Genomic DNA, 26,183 nt, shown 5'->3' on the forward strand with positions numbered 1-26,183 from the left:
TATGATTTATGGTAAAATTCTTTCAAATCCCTCCTAAAACCCTGAGATTTGGATTTTTGTATTTTTAACTAAACAAATCCTCTCAAATCCTCCTGAATCCCTAAAACTTATTAAAATCCAAATCAACAAACTGTTTTGAAAAACAGTGGATTTTAAAGTAGATTTTTAAATCATCAGTTCAATAATAGTAGATTTCAAGAAACTTTTTAAAATCCATGATTGAATAACATAGGATTTGTAATATTTACACAAATCATTTGAAATGTCAAGTTGAATACACCCCCTAATAGTTTTATTGTTGGTTCTATAGTCCAAATCCGCTATGATTGGTGGGTCATGGAACACATATTTTATTAAGGAATATGCTAGGAATCACGTATTATTACTTTGATTAGGTATATTTTTAATTTTAGGGAATGTTATATTTATTTAATTTATTATCAAATTACTATTTAATATAAATGTAGTAGTTCCGATTTTTTTGGAAAGTTGCGAATATGGGGGAATAACTATTTACAAAAATTGGAAACCTTATCATAATTTAATAAATTGTAAATTATAAATTAATAAATATTTAATGACAATAGCATGATTGTAAATGTGTTCCAACTACAGGATTTATTTGATAAATGTCTCCACAAATGGATATAAAGATTGTCTATAATGTTTTCCTAAAAATAGCCAATGTTTTGTAAATATGGAAACAGAGGCTTTAGAGGACAACATCTTGTGGGATAATATCTATTATGAGAAAGACTATAAACCTGAGATGCACGATAGGGTAATACTACATTTACTATTCAAATTCTAGTCTTAATTAAAATTTCACTACATTCCCATTTTTGGTAATAGTACCCATATCCAATAAGTCAAATCTATAAATAAATAAACTTTTAACATTTTGATAAATATACTAACAAAATCTTCAAGAATTTGTGATCAAACCATCACCTAAGTTTGACTACAAAAAGATATAAAATGCAACAACCAAATTCACTATTGAAAGCAAAAAAAAAATATATATATCATAACAAAAATTTACTTACATAATGAAAACCATTTCTTTCAAACTTCTGCTATTGGTTTCTCTTCTACTCGCTGTCTTTTGTAAGTATACATACCGTACATATAATATCATTTTAAAACAAACCAAAAGAATTTTACATATCAAAATTAAGTTAATTTACTTATATCTTAACTTTATTTTTTTTTAAGATCATTTCGTTGTATTTGTTTTGTGTGTTTGAAGGGCAAAATATTGCGGCCAAATATCATTGTTTAACGAATGAAGATTGCATGAAGCTTTGTCAATGTTATGAAGCGTATTGTGACATAAGATTCAATACTTGTATTTTTGGAAAAAATGATATGGGTCCGATAGATGTCAGTTCTTCTGAACATCCTTGTATTCAAGGGACATAAAAGTTGTGACGGTGGAGAATCTCCACCACGACGATTGAAGTTATAATGAAAAAATATGCATGTATACTTCTAATAGACATTATTTGCTAAAGGAAATAAGAACTTTTATGTGGTGATATGTCATGTGGAAATACAATATCTCATGATCCTATATACATGAACACTTCCTTATAAATGAAAATGAATTAAGAGCACGCATATTAAAATGAATTAACTAATTAAGAACACACAAATTAAAACATGTAAAAATTGTAATTTGACAATATGTATAATATTTTAAAATTCTTGGAAACTTGACAACCATATATGCAACAACAATTACTCCACTCCAAAAGACTCACCTACAGACTACAGTGTGACGATCATTATGTTTGTAACCACAAGAAAACAAACAAGTCTTGTATGATGTTTCAAATACTTGTTTTCGCATATAACTCGAGATAAAATGAACAGTCTCATATCCAACAACTTTATTAAAAATCTACAACTTTAGCTTGATTGATTTTAAATTCTTAATAGATTGGGATGATTAGTGTTTCCTCATTTGTAGAGCTGCTTGAATCTTCTACATGCCTCCAATATGTTGTCTCTGTGTCCAAAGGCACTAACACGAACAAACCCTTCACCTCCCGGTCCGAACCCACTCCCCGGAGTTGTAACCACATGTGTCTTCTCTAGAATCTCTGAGAACACATCCCACGAACTCTGTTTCGGGAACTCTACCCAAACATACGGTGCATTCCTCCCTCCATACACATTGTAGCCTAGCGAAGTGAATGTGTCGATGATTATGTTGGTGTTTTCCTTGTAGAATCCAATCACTTTGCGCATTGCCTCAAGCCCTTCAGGAGAGAGGCAAGCAAGTCCACCAGCTTGGGAGAGGTTAGAGGCACCGTTGAAGCTAGTACAGACTATACGATTGAAGTCTTTAGCAACGGGGAATCCATCAGAGTACAGCAGTTGTTTTGGGATCACAGTCCAACCAAGTCTCACTCCAGTAAAACCTGCATATTTGCTGAAAGATTATGTCTCAATCGCCACCTACATTCCCAATCAAGAGTCGGTTTAGTGACATAACCATAACTAAGATACATCACAATCAAAGCTTAGAGTCAGCTTTACCTCCTCAGCTCCGGGGATTTCATAGATGGAGTGCGGGTTGTCATCAGACATGTACATTGCATATGCAGAATCATACACTATAATTGATCCGTTCTTCTTTGCAAACTGAACCAACTGTGTTAGTTGCTCTCTTGTGGCAGCAGCACCAGTAGGATTGTTAGGGGAACAGAAAAATATTATATCCGTTCGACCAACAGTGGTTAAGTCAGGAAAGAAGTCATTCTCTGGAGTGCATCTCATGTACTCGATGTTCCTATACTTCTGGACATCGGTGATAAATTGCCCCGTCTGACCCATAATAACACTAGACTCGACATAAGCCTGTGTAACAAAATTGAAAAGTGAATCAATATTTAAAGATAGTAGAAAATTAACAGAATTTAGCTTCATGTTTCGTTAGATTACCGGGTACCAAACATAACCTGAACAACAAAGTGGTATCAAGACACAACCGGTCAGTTTCTAAAATAATTGTTCTTATCTTGAATTTTGATTAGATTATTTAGGCAAAGCAATACACAAAAACAAACCTGGAGACGTGATATGTCACATTTAGCACCATCAGAGACAAAAATGTCATCATCCCCTATGGTTAGGCCACCGTAGAATGTTTTAGCAATTGTAGATCGCAGTGACTGTTCAAACCAAAAGTTTCAGTTAGTTACAAGATTCACCAAATGATGCAACATGATTCAGAAACATGAAACAGGATTCTCATCTCCTGCTTCACTACAGAAACAGTTTGCAGAACTGAATGCATTACACAGCAGAAACGCAAAAGCTTAACAATATTCATGGACTTATCAAGACCCAGATCATACAGTCGCTTAGGAGCTTCATGGTTCAATTCAACATATTTGACATATCCACTTGAAGCTCATATTCCAAGCTAGTACAACTATACATATAATAAATCTTCCACTGACAAAATAATGGATTAAAGTAGCAACGAAGACTGCACTGACCTTTTCACCTTGTTCAGCACCATAACCACTGTAACCCTCTATTGTGGACAACTCATGAGCTTTCTACAGAGAACAAAAACAAAATTGACTTATGAACCAAAAAAAAAAATGCAATATTTGTGAACTAAAAAAGGAAGAGAAAAGAGATTAAAAAAATGTACTTTTGCAATAGCAGAAGTAATGACTTCAGGAATGGGCTCAGTAGTGTCACCTATTCCAAGACTTATAATTTGTGCATCTGGGTATTTCACCAAATGTGCAGATCTTCTTCTAGCAATCTGCTTGCAAAATTCAGTGAAACACAATGTCACAACAACATTTGTTCTAAAAAAAAAACCGAATAAACAGAATCCGATTACACAAACCTCTGGAATAAGATACCCAGCTTGGAGTTTGGACTTGTTTGAATTCCTTGAAACACTTGTTTTGTACTCTGTAGATGATAAAAGCAAAACAGAGATTAGACCCAATTATTAGCAAAGCTCAAAGCTTTTTTTTTTTTATGATTTTGAAAGAGCGATTCACACCAATCTTTTCTGATTGAGAAGCCTCGCATTTGATCGAACTGGCCCTTTTAGCCATTGGAAGAGATGCATGATATAACGTACTTTCTTGAGTATCTGTTATTGGGTGATACCGGATTAATAATATCATCTCCTCTCTATCTTGTGTTATTTTTTTGTTCAGTTTACCATCTGCGACGACCAAACAGAATCCCACTTCTAAATGCGTGACTATTTATATTACTAAGTTTTGAACCCACGCTAGGCGTAGGTTTATTTGATATATTTTGATAAAAATTATATATGGTTGATGACAGTAATAAAATATTATCTTATGAAAAATTTTAAATTAGTATTAAAGAAAAAAATAAAATTTCATATATATAATTTTTTAAAATATAAAAATTAGTTGTGTTATAAAATCAAATCTGATAAAAAAAATCATGAATTTAACTCGACGTCCAGGCGAGGCAAATCAAACTGATGACCTCATATATCCTAAACCATTTCTTTGAGCACTAGAAAAACGAAAACAATTTTATAGTCATGAATTTAACTCGTTTTCATATTTAATTGATCGCTACTACCTATGTTTTCGTATTTTTTATTCAATGTTTTCTTATTCTTCATATTATTTCTTGTCATTTTTATTGTTAAATTTTGTGATAATTGTCATCGTTACTTTTACCTTTTAGTTTTTCGTTATAAATAATGACTTACAAGTTTTGATATTTATTTAAGTGTCAAAAGTTTAATTATGTACAAATCTTACAAATAAAAGTTAATTTACCAAATGTACTTCCGAATAATAGGGGATGTTTTAATTTTTTTTTGCAATATAATTAAGTATCGTTTATTGTCTTTAAATTACTTAAATTATACGCAAAAATCCAAAAGGTTAAATATGATACTACATTTATTTTCATACAAATCTTATATACGGATAACTTGATTCAATGATAAAAATGCGAAAAGTCGATCAAGTGTCCGATCAAGTGTCCTAATCAGGCAATATGTCATAATTTTCAGAACGAGAAAGCACCAAAAGAAAAGGAACAAGAAAAGAAAAAAAACAGGCGACTAGACGGCTAGACCATAGAGGAAATTAAATGAAAAAGTTTGGAAATGTCAAGTGGTCGGAAGAAACCATCGAGCATCCTTGAGGTTCATGCTGGAGAGACAAGAGAAGCGTTTGAGGCTCTTGGTTTCGAGATTGAACACACAAATGTCCAGGTTTAAGTGCTCCTTGCGATAGATACGACTATGACGTGTAAAATAGATGGAGTTTGGTGTGATGCTAGGCACGGAAATACCCAAGTCAAGAAGCAGGGCCTCATCACCCAAAGAATCAACCTCTTCTTGCGGATTGTAGTCTATATCCTTGAAGATGGAGAAGCTTACAATGTTAGTATTGTCGAGGATGCTCTTGACCAGCAAAACCTCTCCTCTTGTTGTAACCGCAATGCTACAGTCTTGAGTGGAAGAAAACACTTGGAATGGTTCAAACTTGTTAACATCCTCGTAACCTTGTTGTTTAGACAAATCTAGGATCCGAATGTAGCTAAGCTGCGTGCGGATGTAAAGACGGTAACCCAAGAGTACCGCATCGGTTAAGCCTTCTAACCTCCATGGCACTCCGCGATGCAGCGGGATTTTAGTGTAATGATCATCACCTTTCTTGCAAAAGCCAACATTACCGCTAGGGAAGTTGAAGAACAAGACTACAACGTACTCTGCCGTCTTCTCGTCTACCCACAAAAGACCCCTTAAATCTTCGGATTCCTCTTTATCTAAGAGAGACTCTTCTAGATGGGGAAGATCGATCCTAGTCTCGCTAAACACATCGATTATATAGAGATCGAATCGAGAATCTATCACTAGGAACCATTTACCTGAGTTTGCAAGGAATCGAGTCCCTGAAAAGTCTCTCTTTGTTCTGTAAGTTCTTTCTTCTTCTTCTGGATTGAACAGCAGCACAGAACCAGAACCATCTTCTTCGTTTTCGTCGTCTTCAGGAAACAGCAACAGCCATGGAGATCTGATTTTCTTGGGAACTGTTAGCTTCGAACTCAAATTCCAGTTCCAACACACGAGCTTGGTGCGGTGGAAATCAGTAAAGCTTAGTCGATTGTAAATAGATTCCAGCAAATCAGGAGGGAGCTTCGACCAGGTACGAGGATTTTGAGTTCCCATGGTCTTGATTGGTCAACAACAAGTTTGGAGTTTGTACGTTCCTCGATCCTCGGTATCTTTTTGTAGTTGTGCTTTTTTTTGTCGGCTTGCTGTCTCCTTTATCCTTCTTGTTTGCGTGTTGTCCTTCTTTGACTAAGTATTGACCTCGTGTTGAAAAACAGATATTATTTTAATTTGTTTTTTCACATGTAATTTCAGAATTTTCATAAGTAATAAATTTTTCATTTCCAAGCTAGCTTTATACACGTTCAACTCTTTACTATAAGTATTACTTATGAAATATAAAAATATAAGTATTTTTACTGAGTAATTGAAAATTTGTTACACACTTAATTTTTTTCAAATTATATTTTTGTATAAATATACTATAAGTCTATAATGCCATGTAAATACAAATTAAATTGATATAAAATAATTTACATTTATGTTTTATCTAATTTTTTTTTTACATTTGTTGTTGTAAATGGTTAATCGAAAGCCATAAAAATTTGGCGTATTTTCAAAAATTCTTTTTTTTTTCTATATTATTATTTAAAAATACATTTTTATGTTGTCTATTTAATAAATATCCATTTTCTTTGTATAAAATAACTAAATTCTAAGCTCTAAATTTCCAATACTAAATCTTAACCCCTCAAAACTATATTATAAATATAAAATAGAGAACCAAACCTAAAAAAATTCTAAAAATTAATTTAACATATTATAATTGTATAAAAAAGAGTAAAAATAAAAATCTTAAAAAAATACTTTTAAAAAAGATATCACAAAAAAATATTTCTAACAAATTCTTTTAAAATTATCTATTTTTTTATTATATACATGTATTAAAAAAGTATATTCGTGGTAAATAACTTTTTTAGTTGTATTTTAAATTTTCTTCTTTGTTCAAAAAAAAAAAGTAATGTTTTTTACATATTTAAGAAAAGAAAAGTAGATAACTATCTCTGAACCGACAAATCAAATTGAACGAACACTAATAAGGTCCGGTTTGCTAAAGAAGCTTTCTCGGTGCTCGATTCAAATCGACTCGCCAACCACAATTCTTGCCTTTGAGAAATCTTCGCGACCCTGTGAAGCTTTGATTCGTCAGGTATTTTGATTCTACAGCAAATTTATTGCCTTTTAGACCACAATTCTCAAACAATTAGGTTACTTGTGAAACCCTAGTTTAGAACTCTCTGTTTTTTTATGATTCTTGCTCTCATAATCGAAAGATCAAGTTTTGTGGTAGGAAAGCTTTAGAATTCTTGAATTGGACTCTCATTAGCTGTTGAGTCGTTTGTTTTTGGATACTTCCCATAACGATTTAGGTAGAGAATAAACGCTGAAACGGTCTGTATTCTTGTGATTACAGAGATTTAGGGAGGGGGTTTGTGTGGAGTTTAGAATGGATCTGGATACTGAGAATCGAATAGCTTCAATTCTATTAAGGGAAGCAGCAGGATTGAGAAGACAAGCTGAGAAAGATGGTGTTAGAGCATATCTTGAGAAGCCTAATATAAGGCATCGACCTAACTCAAGGTTTCTCAAAGCCACTGTTCCTAGTGTTCAGCAATGTATGCTTCTTTATTAACCCTTTCTTCGTTTTATTTCCGTTACATATTCGGTTCTAGTTTAAAGTTATGTTTCTCTTCACATTCTATTTTATGTGAACACACATTGGAAATTATAGATCGCAACCAAATAACTCAAGTCATTGGAGACTGTTTAATCTATCTTTCCAATCTGCATCACTGTACCCTTTTGGCATTTTTGTTTCTTTGAAGCAGTAGCAATAGCTGCGGTTTCGGATGGGATTAGGCTCTTTGTTGGTTAATGAGAAGGTTGGTAACATGTGACATTTTTTTGGTGGTGGTTTATGGTTTAATTATCGATCCTCCGTAATAGTTTCTTGACTTGTTCACTAGTTTTTGGTTTGTTGGATAAAAAGAAACATATGTCTGATAGTTTCATTTCTCGTTTACTAGAGTCTCTAAACTTATCTAGTACTTAATGTTGTTTAAAAGCTCATTGTTTACTTTTTAACTCTTACGTGTTCTGTTCCTTAACCGTACAGCAAACAAAGCGGTAGAAACAAATGAGATGTGGAGGGTTCGGAAGAATGAGATTAAGCTAGAAGATGTAAGACTCAAGAGGAGCGAAAGAGAGGAAAGCAGTAGTAGCCACATGAAGCCGAATGGTAGTTTCCTGAAAAGGAGTCTGGATAAGAGATGCAGCTCGGGTGATGAGAAAAAGGTTACGTGTACATCATCAAACGAGAGATGGTATTCAGAAGATGATGGAGGCTTACGAGATGATGAAATTGAGACTTTTCTCCAATCACGGTATGTCCTTTTCACAGTCAACCTAGCAGCAGCTTCTTTCACCTTTGAGTTTGCTAGCCTATCCTCCTCTTTCTCTTTCATGTATTTTAAAACGTCTTCTTAATCTCCAAACAGGAAAAAACGTGGCAGAGGCTCTGTCGGTCCTATGATGGATGAAACAGGCCCTTATCTTCCCGCCGAGAAGGGACAGTTGCAAAGTTCCGATACAGGAGAACGAAAGGTAGTTCTAGGCCCAGTGAGACCACCTTCACTGAGACAAGGCTCAGAGATTGAGCATGGTCAGAGAACAAGAAAGGAGTATACGAAGAAGCATAGTAAAAAGGACAAGAAAAAGGAAAAGAAGAGAAAACGACAGGCACTAAGAAAGGTATTTGCATGATGTTCCTTGTGGAAGATATTTGTAGGATGAAATCTTTGTTCCTTTTGGTCCGCGAAAAATTTATAAATGGTTGTGATCCCCTGTTATATATTTTAACTGTACGAAGAAATTATTATATATTTCATACAAAGTGGAAGCCCCTATGTCATAGAGTGCGAAGTAAGATCATTTGAGAGTCCAGCAAGTGTTTTCAGACAAACATAATAATAGTGAACAAGTATCTCTTTGGTTCGTCGCTCACAAAGAAGCTCTCTTCAATTCATTCTACGATACGTCTTTTAAAGCCTTTGTATACTCTCTTTCGCATGAAAGGAACCGGTGAAGACATGGTAACATCGTTAACCCAACATTGATTGGATAGAAACAAATGACTAGTGACTAGACGCAGCAAAAGGTTTGTGCGAAATACTAGCCGAAAATACAATGACTGTAAACATCTATTCAACAATTGGTTAAAGCAAGGTTGAGAGTACAACTAGAAATATTTAAAAATATCACTGGAATAGAAGAAGGTCTCACAATGTTCTCATGGTCTTGGATATTATTGATAAGCTTTCCATGATACAAGAAAAAGTCTGATAGATATTAGATATCCAAACTTATAAGGAACCAATTGATATGAAAATACTTCTTTATTAATGAGATATCGAAATACAAGACTTGAGAGAACTTACGGATTCTCACTCTCCCCCTTACAAATTGATCCAAAATCTAGATACCTCTCTCATCCTCCTCACCTCCTACTTTATACTACTCTTGTCTTATTCTACTAAGAGCCGTTGAAACAAACACAATGGACAAGCCAGCTCATACCAAATGACTCATTACCTTAACTAAGGTTACTTTATTCTTAACCATGGTGAACAGTACCCAGGCTGGCAGTCGTAATCTGATCCACTCAGTCAACCTGAGACACCTCATCCCTTCTAGGTCCTTCATTACTTGTTGGATCCATCTTGGGCCTTGAGCCTTCAACTGCAACTTCGTCATTAAGGTTGAACTTTGGAAACTGACCCTTAATAGTGGAAACCGACTCCCAAGAACTTTCGTAATCAGGCAGCCCCTTCCATCTGATGAGCACTTCTGACTATCCTGTAACAGGGTTTTTACGAGTTCCCGCAACTGCTTCTGGTTTTTCATGAAGGAATCCGTCTTCGGTTATTTGGGCTGGGATCGAAGCAGATACTGGAACTTCTCCTATTGCACGCTTTAATTGAGATACATGAAAGGTGGGGACATAGCCCGTCGTGCATCCATATTCCTAGACAGATTCCTAGAGATGAGCTTGTCAAGTTACTTCCAGAATCATGGGTTACCAATTACGAAAAACTCCATGACCGGAGTACCCCAATACAATCGGTGGACTCTTCTATTCATAGGAGAAAAGATGGAGCTGTAGAGATTGCCTTCAAGCAACAAGAAGAAAAGTCAAGACCAACGGCTTTCTGCACAGAAATCAATACAATTACTCCTTTTGAAGACACTCAAACCTTGGAGATCAATCCACGTTTAGATGGCGTTCCAATCTCATCCTTTGATTCGTTGGGAGATCCCATTTACTCTTTCCAAGATGAAACAGGCCACAAATTCTTTGATGTTTGCGATTGCCAACACTGTCAGATGAATAGTTCTGATGATGATGACACCCCAAGGCGTAGGAGAAAAAAGAAAACTACACAACAAATTCTCAAAGAACGATTTGAGTCTGGAGATCCACAAGTTGGCCTTCTCGGAGAACCAAGTGGCAAGAATTTTGAATACTATGTATTGTATTCAGGTGGCTCAACTCCCACAACACCTGAAAAAGAAGAGGTACAACTAAGTTACATGTTCGGACCCCCATCCCAGCAGGATTCACCATTTCCATCCAAGGAGTTTGAAGAAAGGAATATAAAGCACTCATGGAAAATCCGGAATCCAAATGTTAAGAATCCAGATGGTTCAGTAAAGCAGATCAGTGCCGCAGAAGCAACGTTAAACTGGCAGTCGGAGAACGCCGTAACCCAAAACCATCTATTAAGCCAGATTGACAAAAAGGTAACCATCATGGACCTTTCCATTAAAGAACTCACCAAAAAGATAATCTCTCTCCACCAAGAACTTCTCCACCTTGCAACTACTGTCTCCATGAACTCTCCCCTCATGTTCCAAAAAGAGTCGGAGCTAAAGTCCCTTAAAGCTCAATTACACTCCTTACAAAACCAACCCAAAACTCAACCACCAACTCCATATGACCTTTTTACACCATATCCCATCTACACACCACCTTACACAGCCCAAACACAACCTTTATCTTTTTCCCAAGACCCAAGTATTTTTGGAGCATCCTCCTTCTTACCAACAAAAGTTCTCTATGAACAACAGTCTACCAAAAAGAAAAAGCCAACAGAAAAAAGACCAGGGAAGGAAGCCATACTTGAACCACCCAAACCGCTTACCGAGACATCAAAATCTCAAGACCAACCCGAAGCCAGCAAAATGCAATTCATGGTGGAGCACGCTAATCCAATCACTGTTTTTCTCGAGAAGGTCGCAAAACAAGAAAAAAGACTTTCTCAAGGAAGTATGATGAATAAGGTACCAACAACATTAAAAGATGAGAATGATGAGGCCATGATCCCACATTTTATGATGGCTTCACCTGCTGTGGTTGAAGAAGACATAGAGAGTGAAGGTGGAAACGTATATGAAGAAACCCAAGAAACTGGACGAGATCAGACAGAAGGAAACCCACGGTTTAGTACAGAACCACATAAGGGTTTCTCTTTTGATGATGTTCCCCCTTCAAAATGGCGTGACAAAGTATATGAGATGCATGCATGGCTAACAGAACAACAACTTAACCCAGGAGCCACTTTACCTACATCGATTGATAAACTGGTGGCTAAATTCCAAGGACGTCTCAGGCAATGGTGGATAAGCCTAGGTCAATATCGACAATTACAAATCCGACAATCTCCAACAATCGATGCTTTGGTGGGACACATTCATAATGAATTTCTCGGCACATGGGATCACTATACTATCCAAGCAAGAGAAGAATATCTTAGCATGAGATGTTGTTCCTTCAAGAGGAAGGATCTTGAAAGACATTATGAGCGGATGTCAAAGAGATTCTATGCCCTAAATGGAATAGATGATGTCAACCTCAAACAGGCGTACCTGAATTCACTTCCAGAACCACTTGGAAATGAAACGTCAAGGGTATTGTCTCTCAAGAATATGCCTCTCAATCAAGCTTCACTCGGAGAAATATATCAAATTTCTCTGGCAGCCCTTGAAAAGCTATGCAACCACCAGAAGTTTTTCAAACAGCTTCAGGAACAAGGAAAACTTCTAGGAAAAGCATGTGATCGGCCGGAACTCAGTATCAAATGCAGAGAAAAGAAATGCCATTGTTCTACAAGTCATGGAAAAGAAAAAAGCTATAGAAGCAAGTGGCAGAAGAAATATCCAAAGTTATCTTCTAGAAAGAAATGGAAATTCTTCAGGAAGAAAACTCAAAGAGGTTTCAAAAAATCAGACAGATGTTACATCTGCAAGAAGAAGGGACATTATGCGAAACAGTGTCCTAACAAGAAGAAGAGAGACAACCTCCTTGGCTACTTGGCACAAGTTGAAGATATTGACGACTCGGATATTGAATCCATCTTTTCCCTTGATGATGAACCAACTGATGATACAGTTCTTGCAATGGGTATGGAGTTTGAAGATGAATCTTCAGAAGAGGATACTGGAGATGAAAGCGATAGAGACGACCAGTTCATGTTGTTTGACCTCTACACATTCGATTTCTGCAAAGTAGAGCAATCACATCAAGAAGAATTGGTGTATCTAACCCAACCATCTCCAAATGCCAAGATCTACATCTTCCCAAACAAGTATGATAAACCAATACCGGTCATTGCCTATTTTGACACTGGAGCTGCTTCATCCATCATCAAACCAGACCTCCTCCCAGCTTCACATTGGAATTCATGTTCAGTCGCTTTCAAAGCAGCCAACGGCCAGATATTTCATATCTCTCTTATCAGCAAGCCAATATACATCCAACTTTTCCCCGGATACATGATTAAATCCAAAGTATTTGGTTCTGAACTCCCTGGAAAGGACTTTATACTTGGATTTGATATCCTCCATAGTCTTCGGAGAGTTTCGTGGCACCCAAAAGGTCTCAAGCACAAAAATCAGCTGCTACCTTGGACAACGGTGTCTCATCTATACCCTATGGAGATGCTTAATCCCATAAAAGAAGAAATAGCAAAGACATCTTGCGCCACCTCTCATTCGGAGTTTCTCACAAAGTGCTCATCTCCTTTATGGAAGAATCCAGATTTCTTCATATCCTTACCTTTCAAGAAGAATGAAGATATCAACCCAACTAAAGCAAGTCACCCAGGAATGAACCCAGATCACTACAATCTTGCACTCGAAGAGATTGACCAACTCCAGAAAGAAGACCTCATTGAGAAGACCACTTCACCTTGGGCATGCGAAGCATTCTACGTCAACAAACGGGCTGAACAGGTGCGAGGAAAACTCAGATTGGTCATCAACTATCAACCACTCAACCATTTCCTTGCCGATGACAAGTTTCCTTTGCCAAAGAGAAAAGTGTTATTCCAAAAACTCCCGCAAGCACAAATCTTCTCCAAGTTTGACTTAAAAGCAGGATTTTGGCAGCTTGGAATCAAACCAGAAGACAGACCAAAGACGGGATTCTGTGTACCAGATCGCCATTACCACTGGAAAGTCATGCCCTTTGGACTTAAGGTAGCTCCTTCACTGTTCCAAAAAGCTATGATCAAGATATTCGAGCCTATCCTCCCAAATGCACTGGTGTATATCGACGATATTCTGCTATTCTCCTCAAACATAGATTCCCACACTTCGTTACTGGCAAAATTTCACGATATCATACAGAAATACGGTATTATGTTATCAGAGAAGAAGATGGTGATTGGAGAAACGGAGATTGATTTTTTGGGAATGCACATATCCAAGGGAGAATACTACCTCCAACCTCACATTGCCACCCAGCTCAATGAGTTTCCAGATGAAAGATTATCTTTCAAGCAAGTCCAACAGTTTTTGGGGATTGTTAACTATATGGCGGATTTCATTCATGGTCTTGCAAAACATAGATCGATTCTCTCTGCTCAACTCAAGAAAGATGCCCCTCCTTGGAGCCAGAAATGCACAGAAGCAGTGAAAGAATTGAAGAAAATTTCCACAACCTTACCAGCTCTAAAAATCCCATCAAAGGGAAGAAGAATTCTGCAGACGGACGCAAGTGATTGCTATTGGGGAGCAGTACTCTTAGAAGAAGACGAAAAAGGGAAAAGACATATTTGTGGCTACAAAAGTGGAGTCTTCAAAGATAGTGAAAAACACTATCATTCTACTTACAAGGAGATACTCGCTGTCAAAAGAGGAATAGAAAAATTTGAGTTTCATTTGGTGGGCCAACATTTCCTCATCGAAATGGACATGTCCTCCTTTCCAAAAATGATTCAGTTCAAGCAGAAGATGTTACCACAAGCTCAGTTACTCAGGTGGGCAAGTTGGTTTTCCCAGTGGAAATTCGATGTTAAACACATCAAAGGAAAAGACAACTTCCTCCCAGATTTTCTTTCAAGAACTCAGCGTCAAATCTCGTCAATAGTACCCATGATATACACCCTCAGTCCAGACAATCCAACAGAAGATAATCTGCGGAAAATGATTGCCGATATGCCGCATGGAATAAGGGAATCGTTACTCGACAATGTATTGATCTACAGAGGGATTGAGACACTGCATGGTTTTCTAAAGCTCTATATACACCGATATGGTCTTGATCAGGGTCCACTTCTTGGCCTCCCTTACCACCCGGCCTATCCCTTCCTTACCACCATTCATATGAACCCTGCTCATTATAGCCGGTTTCCTATAGAAGCATACCTCCTACTCTGGTACATGGCAGATCTTTACACTATTGCGGTCCTCATTCATAAAAGTCAACTACTCCAGTACTTGGCGAAATGCATATTGACCAGACGGAAGGCACATTACAAATTATTATACAAATGGCTCACATTATTCCACGATGTTACCTGGTGGCAAGAACATGTTCGTGCACAGCCTGAGTTGGATATACTTGTCACGTTCAGGATTACTACAATCCAAGAAGAACAAGACGGAGAAATCATTATCCTAAAGAAATATGATGCGAACGTTGAGACAAGCTACAATAATGATGCTTTTGCCTCGGGGAATTTCCATCAACGTGCAAAGCAAATTGCATTATTGAATGGATTTAATGAATCTGAAGTTGACCCTAATCTTCTTTGTCCTCACACAGCTCACTGGCACAACAGACACGTCTACCCGCTAGGATTCGCTGAAGAAATACGACAAGTGCTTGCAGGCTTCCATGATCAATACGCGTGGCCACAATCAAATCCAGATCATCCAGTCTACAGAGTTGAAGGAAAAACGTACAAGATAAAACGATACATTCCAGGCCAAAAGATCTACGTCACAGAAGTCGCCTCAGACAGTGAAGAAGACGACAACGGATAAGATAGACGTCACCTCTCTTTTGGAGACAGGGGGAATAAGTAATAAGTGAGTAATATTTGATAGTGAAATATATGGTTGTGAGATAGTTGAATAAATGGAGGGTTGTAAAATAAAGTAGAGAGTTGAATAAATGGAGGGTTGTAAAATAAAGCTTAAGGAATATTCTATGTAATATTCCCTAAGATTTGTACTATAAAAACCAAGGCTTGGTGAAGAGTTTCATACAAGCTTAAGTGAGTGAGTTTGAGTAAGAGTCTTAAGAGTTCTTGTAATCCCTTTGAGTGTTTCAATAAAATAAGTTTATCCCCTTGTATAAAGATCTTTCTTATATTCTTACATAATCTTTGTCCAAAATACTTCCTAAACACTTAACACTGATCCTAAAAACCTCCTAAGTGGTTGTACCACTATGTGTGTGTAATTTTGGTATCAGAGCCTCTGCTGGAAGCTTCAAACGGTACGCTACTACTCCTACCTTAGCTTCCACTGGATACGGTCCATAGTAACGAGCTGCTAGCTTCTCGTTGACTCGTCTTGCTAGAGAGCGACGCCAATAAGATCTCATCTTCAGGTACACAAGTTCCCCCACTTTGAACTCAACCTCCTTCCTGTGTTCATCAGCTCTTTTTTCATATGTTGTTGAGCCTTGTGCAACTGGGCCTTAATCACTGTCAATGTCGCATCTCTCTCCTGTATAAGCTTCTCCAAATCAGCATTAACCGTAGAACCGTTCTCATACTTGATCACCAAGGGAGGTTCCCGACCGTACACTGCCTGGTAGGGAGTCATTCCAATGGCTGAATGGAACGACGTGTTGTAACAATACTATGCCTAGGTCTGATATTGAGCCCACATGCGAGGTTGTTCCCCTGCAAAGCAACGCAAGTAGGTCTCCAAGCTTCTATTTGTTACCTATGTTTGTCCATCAGTTTGAGGGTGATAAGCCGTGCTGAAGCATAGTTTGGTCCCTGCCAGTTTGAACAGATCCTTCCAGAACAGACTGGTGAATATCTTGTCTCTGTCGGACACAATGGATCGTTGAAACCCGTGTAGCTTGATGATCTCTTGAACAAACAAAGTGGCCACATCAGTCGCTGTAAACGAATGCTTCAACCTCATGAAGTGAGCATACTTTGACAATCGATCCACTACCACTAGTATGGCGTTGTTTCCACCTGACTTGGGTAGGCCTTCGACAAAGTCCATCGATAGGTCTTCCCATATCTTCTCCGGAACTGGCAGTGGTTGCAGGTGTCCACCGGTAGCCAAGGTTGAGTATTTGTATCTCTAGCAAACTTGACAAGCCGACACATACTGCCTGATATCTTGCATCATTCCCTGCCAGTAGAACATGTCTCCTACCCGTTTCTGTGTTTTGAGCACTCCTCCATGTCCACCCATCTTCCCATCATGGAACTCCCTCAAGATCAGCCCGATAACTGCAGACGTCTTTGGAATCACCAGCCTACCATGTCTCGAAAGACGCCCATTGATGAGTGAAAAATCCGGGTGAGCTTTTGTATCCTTGACGAGGTCTTTGATAATCCTATGGAGTTCCTCGTCTCTATCAACCTCAGAGCAGATCTCTTCTAACTGGATAGCTGCAGGAACTGAAAGGGCAAACAGTGTTGGAACCACCTCTTTGCGAGACAGGGCATCAACGGATTTGTTCTCCATATCGGGTTTGTACTGGATGTCACCGTTGATAGTCCATGTTAATCTCTCTTTGCTCCAATAGGAACTTGAGGCTTTTTTGATCCGTTCGAACTAAAAACTTCCTTCCCAACAGGTAATGTCTCCACTTTTGGATGGCAAACACAATGGCCATAAGTTCTCTCTCGTACACCAACTTTAGCTGTTGCTTGTCTGTCAGCGAGTGGCTATAATACGCTAAGGGCCTCTCCTTCTGCATCAACAAAGCTCCTAAGCCGATCCCCGAAGCATCTAACTCCACCACGAACACTTCTGTAAAGTCAGGCAATGCCAATACTGGTAATGTCACCATTGCCGCCTTAAGCTTGGTGAATGCCTCTCTTGCTTTATCAGTCCACACAAACTTGTCCTTCCGGAGCATTTCTGTTAATGGATGGGAAATGTCTCCATACCCCAACACAAAATTTGCGGTAGTATCCCGTCAAACCTAAAAAATCCCCTCAGAGCCTTGATGTTAACAGGTTCCTCCCACTCGGTCATGGCTTTGATCTTGTTTGGATCTGCAGCTACGCCTTCGGCTGATATCACGTGGCCCAGATACTCTATTTGCTGACTCCCGAACTGACACTTCTTTTGGTTTGCATACAATTGATGTTGTTGCAGAACTTGCAGTACCCTCCGTAGATGCTCACGGTGTTCAGGAACAGACTTAATGTAGATCAGTATGTCATCGAAGAAGACAAGCACAAATTTCCTCAGGAAAGGTTTGAAGACGTCGTTCATCAGTGATTGGAATGTGGCAGGGCGTTGGTAAGCCCGAAGGGCATTACCAAGAACATGTAGTGTCCATCGTGAGAGCGGAACTCCATTTTGTGTACATCCTCTGCTTTCACTAGTATTTGATGATATCCCCGATCTCAGGTCCACCTTCGAGAAGATCTAAGACTCTTGTAGTTCATCCAGGAGCTGGTCAATCATAGGAATTGGATAGTTGTCGGGCATCATTTCTTTGTTGAGGGCTCGATAATCTACATAGAACCTCCAGCTACCGTCTTTTTTCTTCACCAAGAGGACCAGACTGGAGAAAGGACTTCCAATCTCCCTGATAATCCCCACTGTTTGCATGTTGGAAATTTGCTTCTCTATTTCTTCATTCTGAGCATGTGGGTACCGGAAAGGACGCACATTAACTGGTTCTGTGTCTGTCTTCAGATTGATGGCGTGGTCTTTCCCTCTTGATGGAGGCAGTCCCTCAGGTTCATCAAACACTACTCCAAACTCCTCCATAAGCTGACTAAACTCCTTTGGACATTTGATAGTTGTCTTGTTTTCCTCGCTCTGCAGCCCCGCGTGCTCTACCTTCAGCCCTTCCCCCTCCTGCTTTAGGATTCTCCATAGCGCTTTAAGAGAAATAGCCGTGTTAGACAGACTTCGATAGACCGATAAGTAGGATAAGGCTTAGGGAGATCAGATTTCAGCATCTTAAGGATCTGCTTTGTAAAATTACCATTGGAGTCATGTCTAAACCTGAAATGTAGTTTATAAACAAATGAGTCTAATAGTTTTTGTAATCTAACAAAATCTGAATCATCTAAAATTGATGGAGGGTTACCATGTAGCTGTTCCTTCACAGTCTGGACATAGGACTGGGATGTTTGTGCGTCCTGGAGCACATAGCAAATCATTTACATCGGCAAGAATAGCTACATCTGATTCCTCATTCTCAGCTGGTGGTCACTACCGTTCCGAGTGTGTTCATTGCGTGGATTTTGTGTAAACCTTGGGAAATCGGGTACATAGTAGCTCGAGGTACTGCTATCATAATGCCGCTGCCGTTCTGACGAGTATTCTCCTGAAACTAGAGAACATAATCTATATATGTGAGTAAGATTAATTGACTCCCAAAATGAATTGACTCTGATTAATCCTAGATGTGTATGCTTTTGCTATGTTTAGAATAGAAATTAGTTAGTATAATTGAGCTATAAATAAGAGATAGAACTCTACTAAGCCGAAAACATAAACACCAACTATATAAAATTTATATAAATTATGTTTTGTTTTTTTTGGCCTCCAAATTATGTTTTGTTTTATGTTGTAATTTATATAAAAATTATATTAATCTACACATATATAACTTATGTTTTGTTTGATTTTGTCCTTTTATATAAAATTTCTACACAATATTGGATACTTAACACAAAAGTTACATAACTAAATTTCTCCACAATATTATTTGTGCCAAGCAATAATTGTAACTATTCCAATTTAATTTATATAGATAGTAACATTTTCATGGAAGATAAATTTATAAATATGTGAATTTATAATCATCAGATTAAATGAAACATGTATATTATGATTTATGATTTTCTAAAGTTGCTTTAATTTACAATCATCAGATTAAATGAAACATGAATATTATGATTTTCTAAAGTTGCTTTAATTTACAATCATCAGATTAAATGAAACATGAATATAATATTAGTCCGAATCATATGAATATTCAGATGAAGCGAAATCAAACTCCTCATCAAACTCTCCAGCCTCTTCTTCAGAAACATCCAAAATCTCATCGATCATGGTCTCTTCTTCCAATTCTCCTGTTGCTGGATCATCATGATTAAGTTCAACAGAAGAAATGCTCCCAACATATGTTTGTTGCAAAGGGCCATTTTCTATAACTCCGTGTACTCTTTCTCTTGGGCTTATTTGCGTAACAGTAACCCATGAATCTTGTTTTTTGGTAATGCGAGGATATGGGATGTAACATACTTGGTCGCCTTGTGATGCGAGGATGAAAGGGTCATATCTATCAAGTGATTCTGATGTTCTTACTGCAGTTACACCAAATTTATCTACACGTACTCCCCTCCTGATAGATGGATCATACCAATCACACATGAAAACAATGCATTTCAAATTAATAACTCTTGGGAACTCAACCTCCAAAATCTCTCGAAGAACGCCATAATATATTATATTACCGGCTGCGTACTAATCCCAGAATTGATCGTTGTTCTGTTCTCTCCCTCTCAGAACACTTTGAATGCATATCAACGTGTGTAGTAAGTCGGTGAACTTTGTGCAAGCGACAATGGACCATCTACCAACTCTTCTAGCCAGGTATGTAATCGCTCACCTCTATTGTTGCATGTGTGCACCTGTTTCAAAAGTAGTCCATTATTTTACCCATGTTATTAAAAAAGAAGAAACTTAATTTTCCAAAATGCTCACATAGAATTTCATCCATTGTACAAATTCATTTTGTTTTTTAGTGGCAAGTGTTTCCTCATCATAATGTGGATAAGATGTTCGTAACTGCTCCAAATAAATCCTGGATATATAAGTTTTAAAAACAAATAAATACTTATAATCAAACGATATTAAATACAAAATTTACATAACTAAACTATACCTCTCATATGGCCATAGTTCCTCACAATTCAACAAAATGTAGGTATGCAAGTGTTTTAGTTCAACTTCCGTCAGCCACCGCTTAGTTGGTTTCCCGCTTAACCGCCTAATTTGTGAGAATATATCTGGAACTTGGTTTATGTAATGTGGTTTTTCTCCACCGCCATCACATCGAAAAAAAGAGGGCAGAAATATTTTTTCAAGATTACATATTAGAACTGGTATATTGTCAGCTAATTGCCTGATACCAGCTGGCGTCAGTGATCTTGTAATGAAGAAAGCACTAATACCTGCATTAGGCATATTGGATAGAAAAATATTATTATATATTGTTTTATTACAAAATATATTACAAACCAAAAAATAAAGGTTACCTGCAATAGCTTCATGTTCTTTATTTTGGGAAGAGATTGAAAAATGCAAATGACAGTAACCGTTGCATAAACACATGACAATCATGACTTTTCATCCCTGATAATCAACCTTCTTGGTTGTCAACACAGTTTCGTAGGTTGGAAGCGTATCTGTCAGGGAACTTAACTTTTCGTACAATCCACCTAAATAATGCGTCCTTAGCATCTCCATCTAATCTGAATCTAGGGATTGGACCTCTTCCACTTGGTAAGACATGTAAATGAGGCCGATTGCATATTGAAGGCAAGTCTAATCTCGATATGATATTGTCTTTTGTCTTCCCCATGACATTTAAAACTGTATTCATCAAGTTATCGAACACATTCTTCTCAATGTGCATGAAATTTAGATTGTGTCTCAACAAGAGATTTTTCCAATAAGGCAACACCCAGAAGATACTATGTTTGTGCCAATTATGATACTCTCCATACCAATCTACTGGATTATGCACACTTCCCCCGCAATATGTCGTTATTCCGCGCCAAAATCCCTAAGCTGCATCAATATATTTTCACCATCTAACTCAGGTGGTGGACCATCAGAAACTACTTGGTTTTTCTTAAACATTTTTTTGTTACGGCGATAAGGATGCGACCATGGTAGGAAACGTCTATGACAGTCAAACCAACTGGTCTTTTGTCCATGTTTTAACTGAAATGCATCTGTACTATCCTGATAGTACGGGCATGATAATCTCCCATGCGTTGTCCATCCAGATAACATTCCGTAAGCTGGAAAATCGCTAATATTTTACATAAGCACCGCACGCATCGTAAAATTTTGCTGCCATGATACATCACAGGCTTGAACTCCGTGCTCCCATAGAACTTGTAGCTCATGAATCAAAGGTTGTAAGAAGACATCAAGAGATCTCTTTGGGTGTTCTGGACCAGGAACAAGGATAGACAAGAATAGAAACTCTCTCTTCATGCACAAAGAAGGAGGCAAATTATAAGGTGTGAGAATCACTGGCCACAAGAATATTGGCATTCATGTTTTCCAAATGGGTTGAAACCATCTGTACATAGTCCAAGGTAGACATTCCTACTTTCTTCTGCAAAACGTGGATAAATTCTCATAAAATGTTTCCATGCCTCTGCGTCTGAGGGATGCGCGATCTATCCATATGTTGAATGCTCTTGGTGCCATCTCATAGCTGCAGCTGTCCGCTCTGCTTGATATAACCTTTTCAACCCATCGGCCACTGGCAAATACCACATACGCTTAAACGCTAATCGGGATCTCCCACTTGTATTTTCAAACCGGGGTTTTCCACAAAATCGACAGGCTAAATAGTCTGCGTCTGATTGCCAATAAATCATACAGTTGTCGATACAAACATCGATCATATGATATGGCAAACCAAGACCAGAAACAAGCTTCTCAATTTCATTATACGAAGCCGGTGAGATGTTGTCTTCGGGTAAAATATCTTGAACAAAATCTGCCCAAGCATCTACACAATCTTCTGCCAAGTTATAATCCGTCTTTATATTCATCATCCTAGTTGCAGCGTATAAAGGAGAATGTCCTTCCTTACAACCTTCATATAATTGAATCTTCGATGCATCTAGCATATCGTAGAATCTTTTTGCTTCTAAATTTGTCTTTTTCTACTATATATTCAGGTTCTAGAAATTTGTGCATATTTTCTCTATGTGCATCACGAACCATTTGAACCGTTCCTATATCACCGTCTCCCAATCTAGATTCTTCCACCCTTTCAGACACATTTTCACTTGTACTACCCACGTGGTAAGCATCAGTTTCCCCATGATAAAACCAAACTTTGTAACTTGACATAATTTCAAGACTATAAATATGTCCCCAGACTAAATCTTTGTCAATGAAGATATTATTATTACAAGATGGACATGGGCATAACATCTTACCACTTCTTAAGCAGCTTTCCTGATTCATAGCGACGTTCATAAATTTGGTGAGTCCAGCTGCATATTCCCTTGTAAGCATCCCGTTCGGATAACATCTTTCCTTGTCCAACCATGTGCGAAAAGTATTCATTTTTTTGTAAATATTTGGAGAAAAAGTTTGAAGCGTAGAAATTTTTTTTTGTGTTTTTGGAATAATAGATAGGCCGTAGCTATAAAGGTTTTTGTTGTCAGGGATTTAAGATAGACAATGACTCTTTTATATAGAAAAAGTTATCATCTTTCCTATTCCAACCACAATCTCAATTGCTTGCCCACTTGGTTTTGTTTTGGCATGCCGACATAAACAACTATTATTCGAGTTTTCTTTCGAATAATTAGTTTGGTAGGAAACTCGAAGGAATCTTTCCTTTTAAATACCTTCGGCCAAGATTCCTTCTATATTCCTTCAGGTTTCTTTCGAATTTCCCTTCGTAAAGATTCTCGTAAGAAAATGAAAGAAAATATTCCTTCTGATTTCCTTCCCGTGTTTTACCTTCAATATTCTATCGAGTTTCCTTCACTATTTCTTACAAAATTTGGTTTCCGACGGATTTTCGAAGTAAATACCCTTTTCATTTCTCTTGTCCGTTTGCGTAGGAAATTTCTTTCTTATTTACTTCAACTTTTTTCGTTTTGTCAAAATTCAGAAGGGTTTCCGAAGGAATTTTTTCCTACGATAATTTTCGTAGGAAACTTCGTAGAAAAACGTATTGTTTTCTTGTAGTGTGCTTCTGTATCATCTGCCTCCAGTAAGGAAATCGCCGCCCCTCTCCCGACTTAGTTTGACTACGTTTTGGATTCACGATTTGTCGAGACGACGACGTTTGTTTGTCTAGGTTATTGACAAACTTTGGGTTGGACGAAATTACCGCTTCGTTAAACTGTTGACCCCCACTTGATTGTTGAATGCCACACATGATTAGTCTCTCGCCTCCGGACCTTGTCGACGTTCCACCGCCGCCTCCGGACAAATTTTCTGACGAGGCTTCTCCGGAACAATCTTCTACCTTCCTGGACAGACTCGTCATCTTCTTTAAGGTTCTGGGCTTAAACATTTTTACTCCTGCTCTGATTTTGGGCTTAAGACCGATCATGAAAGCCAATTCCAAAACTTTTTCTGTAACCTTCAGGGCGTTTGTGGCTAAAGCAATGAAATCCTTACAATACCTCCCGTGATATCATGTTTTTGAAACAGTAACAGTCATTCTCCTGCCGTTAAGTCGTGGGAAACAGAGAAGTTTTCAAGCACCCTTTTCTTCATCTGTTCACAACTTGTGAATGGTTTTCGGTCGCGTTCCCAGCAATACCAGGTTAAAGCTTCACCGTCAAAACACATACGGACTGCTTTGAGCTTTTCTTCCTCCGAGAACTCCTCCATTTCAAAATACTGCTCCATGCGTTGAACCTAAACCTCCGTGTTTTCTCCATCAAACAACGGAATCTCGATCTTCCGTGTCAAAGGGTCGCTCTTTTCAGGAACGTCACTCTTCGCTTCTTGCAGCATGGGTGTCGGCGTTTGACTGGGTGTGAAGAGGCGATGTACCACGTCGGTTGTGTTGGTATTGAAATCAGAAGGTTGTGTATCTCCCTCTATCACCCATGAGCGTCGTTCCTCACCAAAGAGCCGTTTCTGGATGATCTCCAAGGCATCCAACTTCCCCATCTGCTTCTCCATGACATCCAGCTTCTTCAATTGTTTCCTCATTTCCTTGACCTCGGTTTCCAGTTATGAGATTTTGCTGACATCGCGTTGATGGTGCTCGACTGCCTTCTCTAGCTTCTCCATTTTTGATGTTATGACTAGTTGCTCTCCCAAGATTGAACAGCTCTAATACCAATTTGATAGATATTAGATGTCCAAACTTGTAAGGAACCAATGGATATGAAAATACTTCTTTATTAATGAGATATCGGAATACAAGACTTGAGAGAACTTACAGATTCTCTCCCTCCCCCTTACAAATTGATCCAGAATCTAGATACCTCTCTCATCCTCCTAACCTCCTACTTTATACTACTCTTGTCTTATTCTACTAAGAGCCGTTGGAACGAACACAATGGACAAGCCAGCTCATACCAAATGACTCATTACCTTAACTAAGGTTACATTATTCTTACCCATGGTGAACAGTACCCAGGCTGGCAGTCGTAATCTGATCCACTCAGTCAACCTGAGACACCTCATTCCTTCTAGGTCCTTCCTTACTTGTTGGATCCATCTTGGGCCTTGAACCTTCTACGATACTGATACAATATTGGCGGGTGCCTTGCCTCATACGTTTCAAAGTCTCAGTCAAGTCCTAGGGAGAAACCATAGAGCATCCTTGAGCTTCATGTTGGAGAGCGTGGAGCAGCGCTTGAGGGTCTTGGTTGGAAGGTTGAACACACATATGTCAATGTGTAAAGTCTTCATACGGAAACGGTGACAGGCGGAGTCATGACTGGTGAAATAGATGGAGTTGGGTTCGAGACCAGGCACTGTTGTATGCATTCTAAGAAGCAAGGCCTCCTCACCTAGAGAGATCACCTCAATGTAACGCTGATTCATTTCAGGATCATGATCCTTCTTGAAGACATGGAAGCTCCTTTGTCTTCTCTGGTCAAGGATATTCTCGACTAATAAAAGCTCTCCTTATGCGTTAACCACAACAACCTCACAATCAGAATGATATCGACCTGGAGAAGGCGGATCAAACAGGTCACTCCAGCTGAAATCTCGGAAACCTCGTGGACCAGAAAAATCAATGAACCGAATGTAATCATGATTGGTTAAGATATAGAGACTATGACCTCGGAGCACCACATCATATATTTGTTGGTCATACATAGAGACTCGAGAAAGCAACAAAATGTAAGCAAAACGATCATCCCCTTTCTTGCAAAAGCAAAGACAATTGACAGATGGATCAACGAACCACACAACAACAAACTCTTTCGTCTTCTCGTCTACCCACAAAAGACCTCTCAGAACATCAGTGATCATAACTGTATGGTAAGAAGAACGAACACGAGCTACAACTATTTCGAAAATCTCTCTTCGACTTGTAGATCCTGTCTTCTTCTTCATGATTGAAAAGTTTCACACGGTTACCATCTTCGTCGTTTTCTCCTTCTGGGAATAGTATCAGCCATGGAGATGTGATTTTCCGGGGAACTGTTAGCTTCAAACTCCAGTACCAATTCGTAGACACGATCCTTGCACGGTGGAAATCAGTAAAGCTTACTCGGTTGAAGATACATTTGACCAAATCGGGAGGAAGGTCTGACCTGGTTCTAGGATTTGAAGTTTCCAT

The 26,183-nt window shown here is 38.2% G+C and overlaps 4 protein-coding genes and 2 pseudogenes across 4 annotated transcripts; 2 read left to right on the forward strand and 4 right to left on the reverse strand.

Annotated features, from left to right (window-relative positions):
* Positions 1,864-4,120, reverse strand: LOC104766649 (annotated as a pseudogene).
* LOC104766648 (F-box protein At2g14290-like) lies at positions 4,908-6,251 on the reverse strand. Its single transcript, XM_010490569.1, has one exon. It carries the CDS (start codon positions 6,203-6,205, stop codon positions 5,141-5,143), a length of 1,065 nt encoding a protein of 354 aa, XP_010488871.1. The 5' UTR covers positions 6,206-6,251; the 3' UTR covers positions 4,908-5,140.
* Positions 7,171-9,001, forward strand: LOC104766647. Its single transcript, XM_010490568.1, has 4 exons — positions 7,171-7,298; positions 7,563-7,764; positions 8,265-8,532; positions 8,647-9,001. Exons 2-4 carry the CDS (start codon positions 7,596-7,598, stop codon positions 8,909-8,911), a joined length of 702 nt encoding a protein of 233 aa, XP_010488870.1. The 5' UTR covers positions 7,171-7,298; positions 7,563-7,595; the 3' UTR covers positions 8,912-9,001.
* Positions 9,768-10,775, forward strand: LOC104767957 (annotated as a pseudogene).
* On the reverse strand, positions 20,121-21,245 carry LOC104766666. Its single transcript, XM_019240935.1, has 4 exons — positions 21,029-21,245; positions 20,547-20,835; positions 20,366-20,465; positions 20,121-20,292 (listed from the first exon to the last, which is right to left on the reverse strand). Exons 1-4 carry the CDS (start codon positions 21,243-21,245, stop codon positions 20,185-20,187), a joined length of 714 nt encoding a protein of 237 aa, XP_019096480.1. The 3' UTR covers positions 20,121-20,184.
* LOC104767959 (F-box protein At2g14290-like) lies at positions 25,184-26,183 on the reverse strand. The gene is made up of 3 exons (XM_010491916.1): positions 25,898-26,183; positions 25,615-25,836; positions 25,184-25,521 (listed from the first exon to the last, which is right to left on the reverse strand). The coding sequence occupies exons 1-3, from the start codon at positions 26,181-26,183 to the stop codon at positions 25,184-25,186; spliced, it is 846 nt and encodes a 281-aa protein (XP_010490218.1).

This window comes from Camelina sativa, chromosome 19 (genome assembly GCF_000633955.1).
Source record: "Camelina sativa cultivar DH55 chromosome 19, Cs, whole genome shotgun sequence".
NCBI lineage: Eukaryota > Viridiplantae > Streptophyta > Magnoliopsida > Brassicales > Brassicaceae > Camelina > Camelina sativa.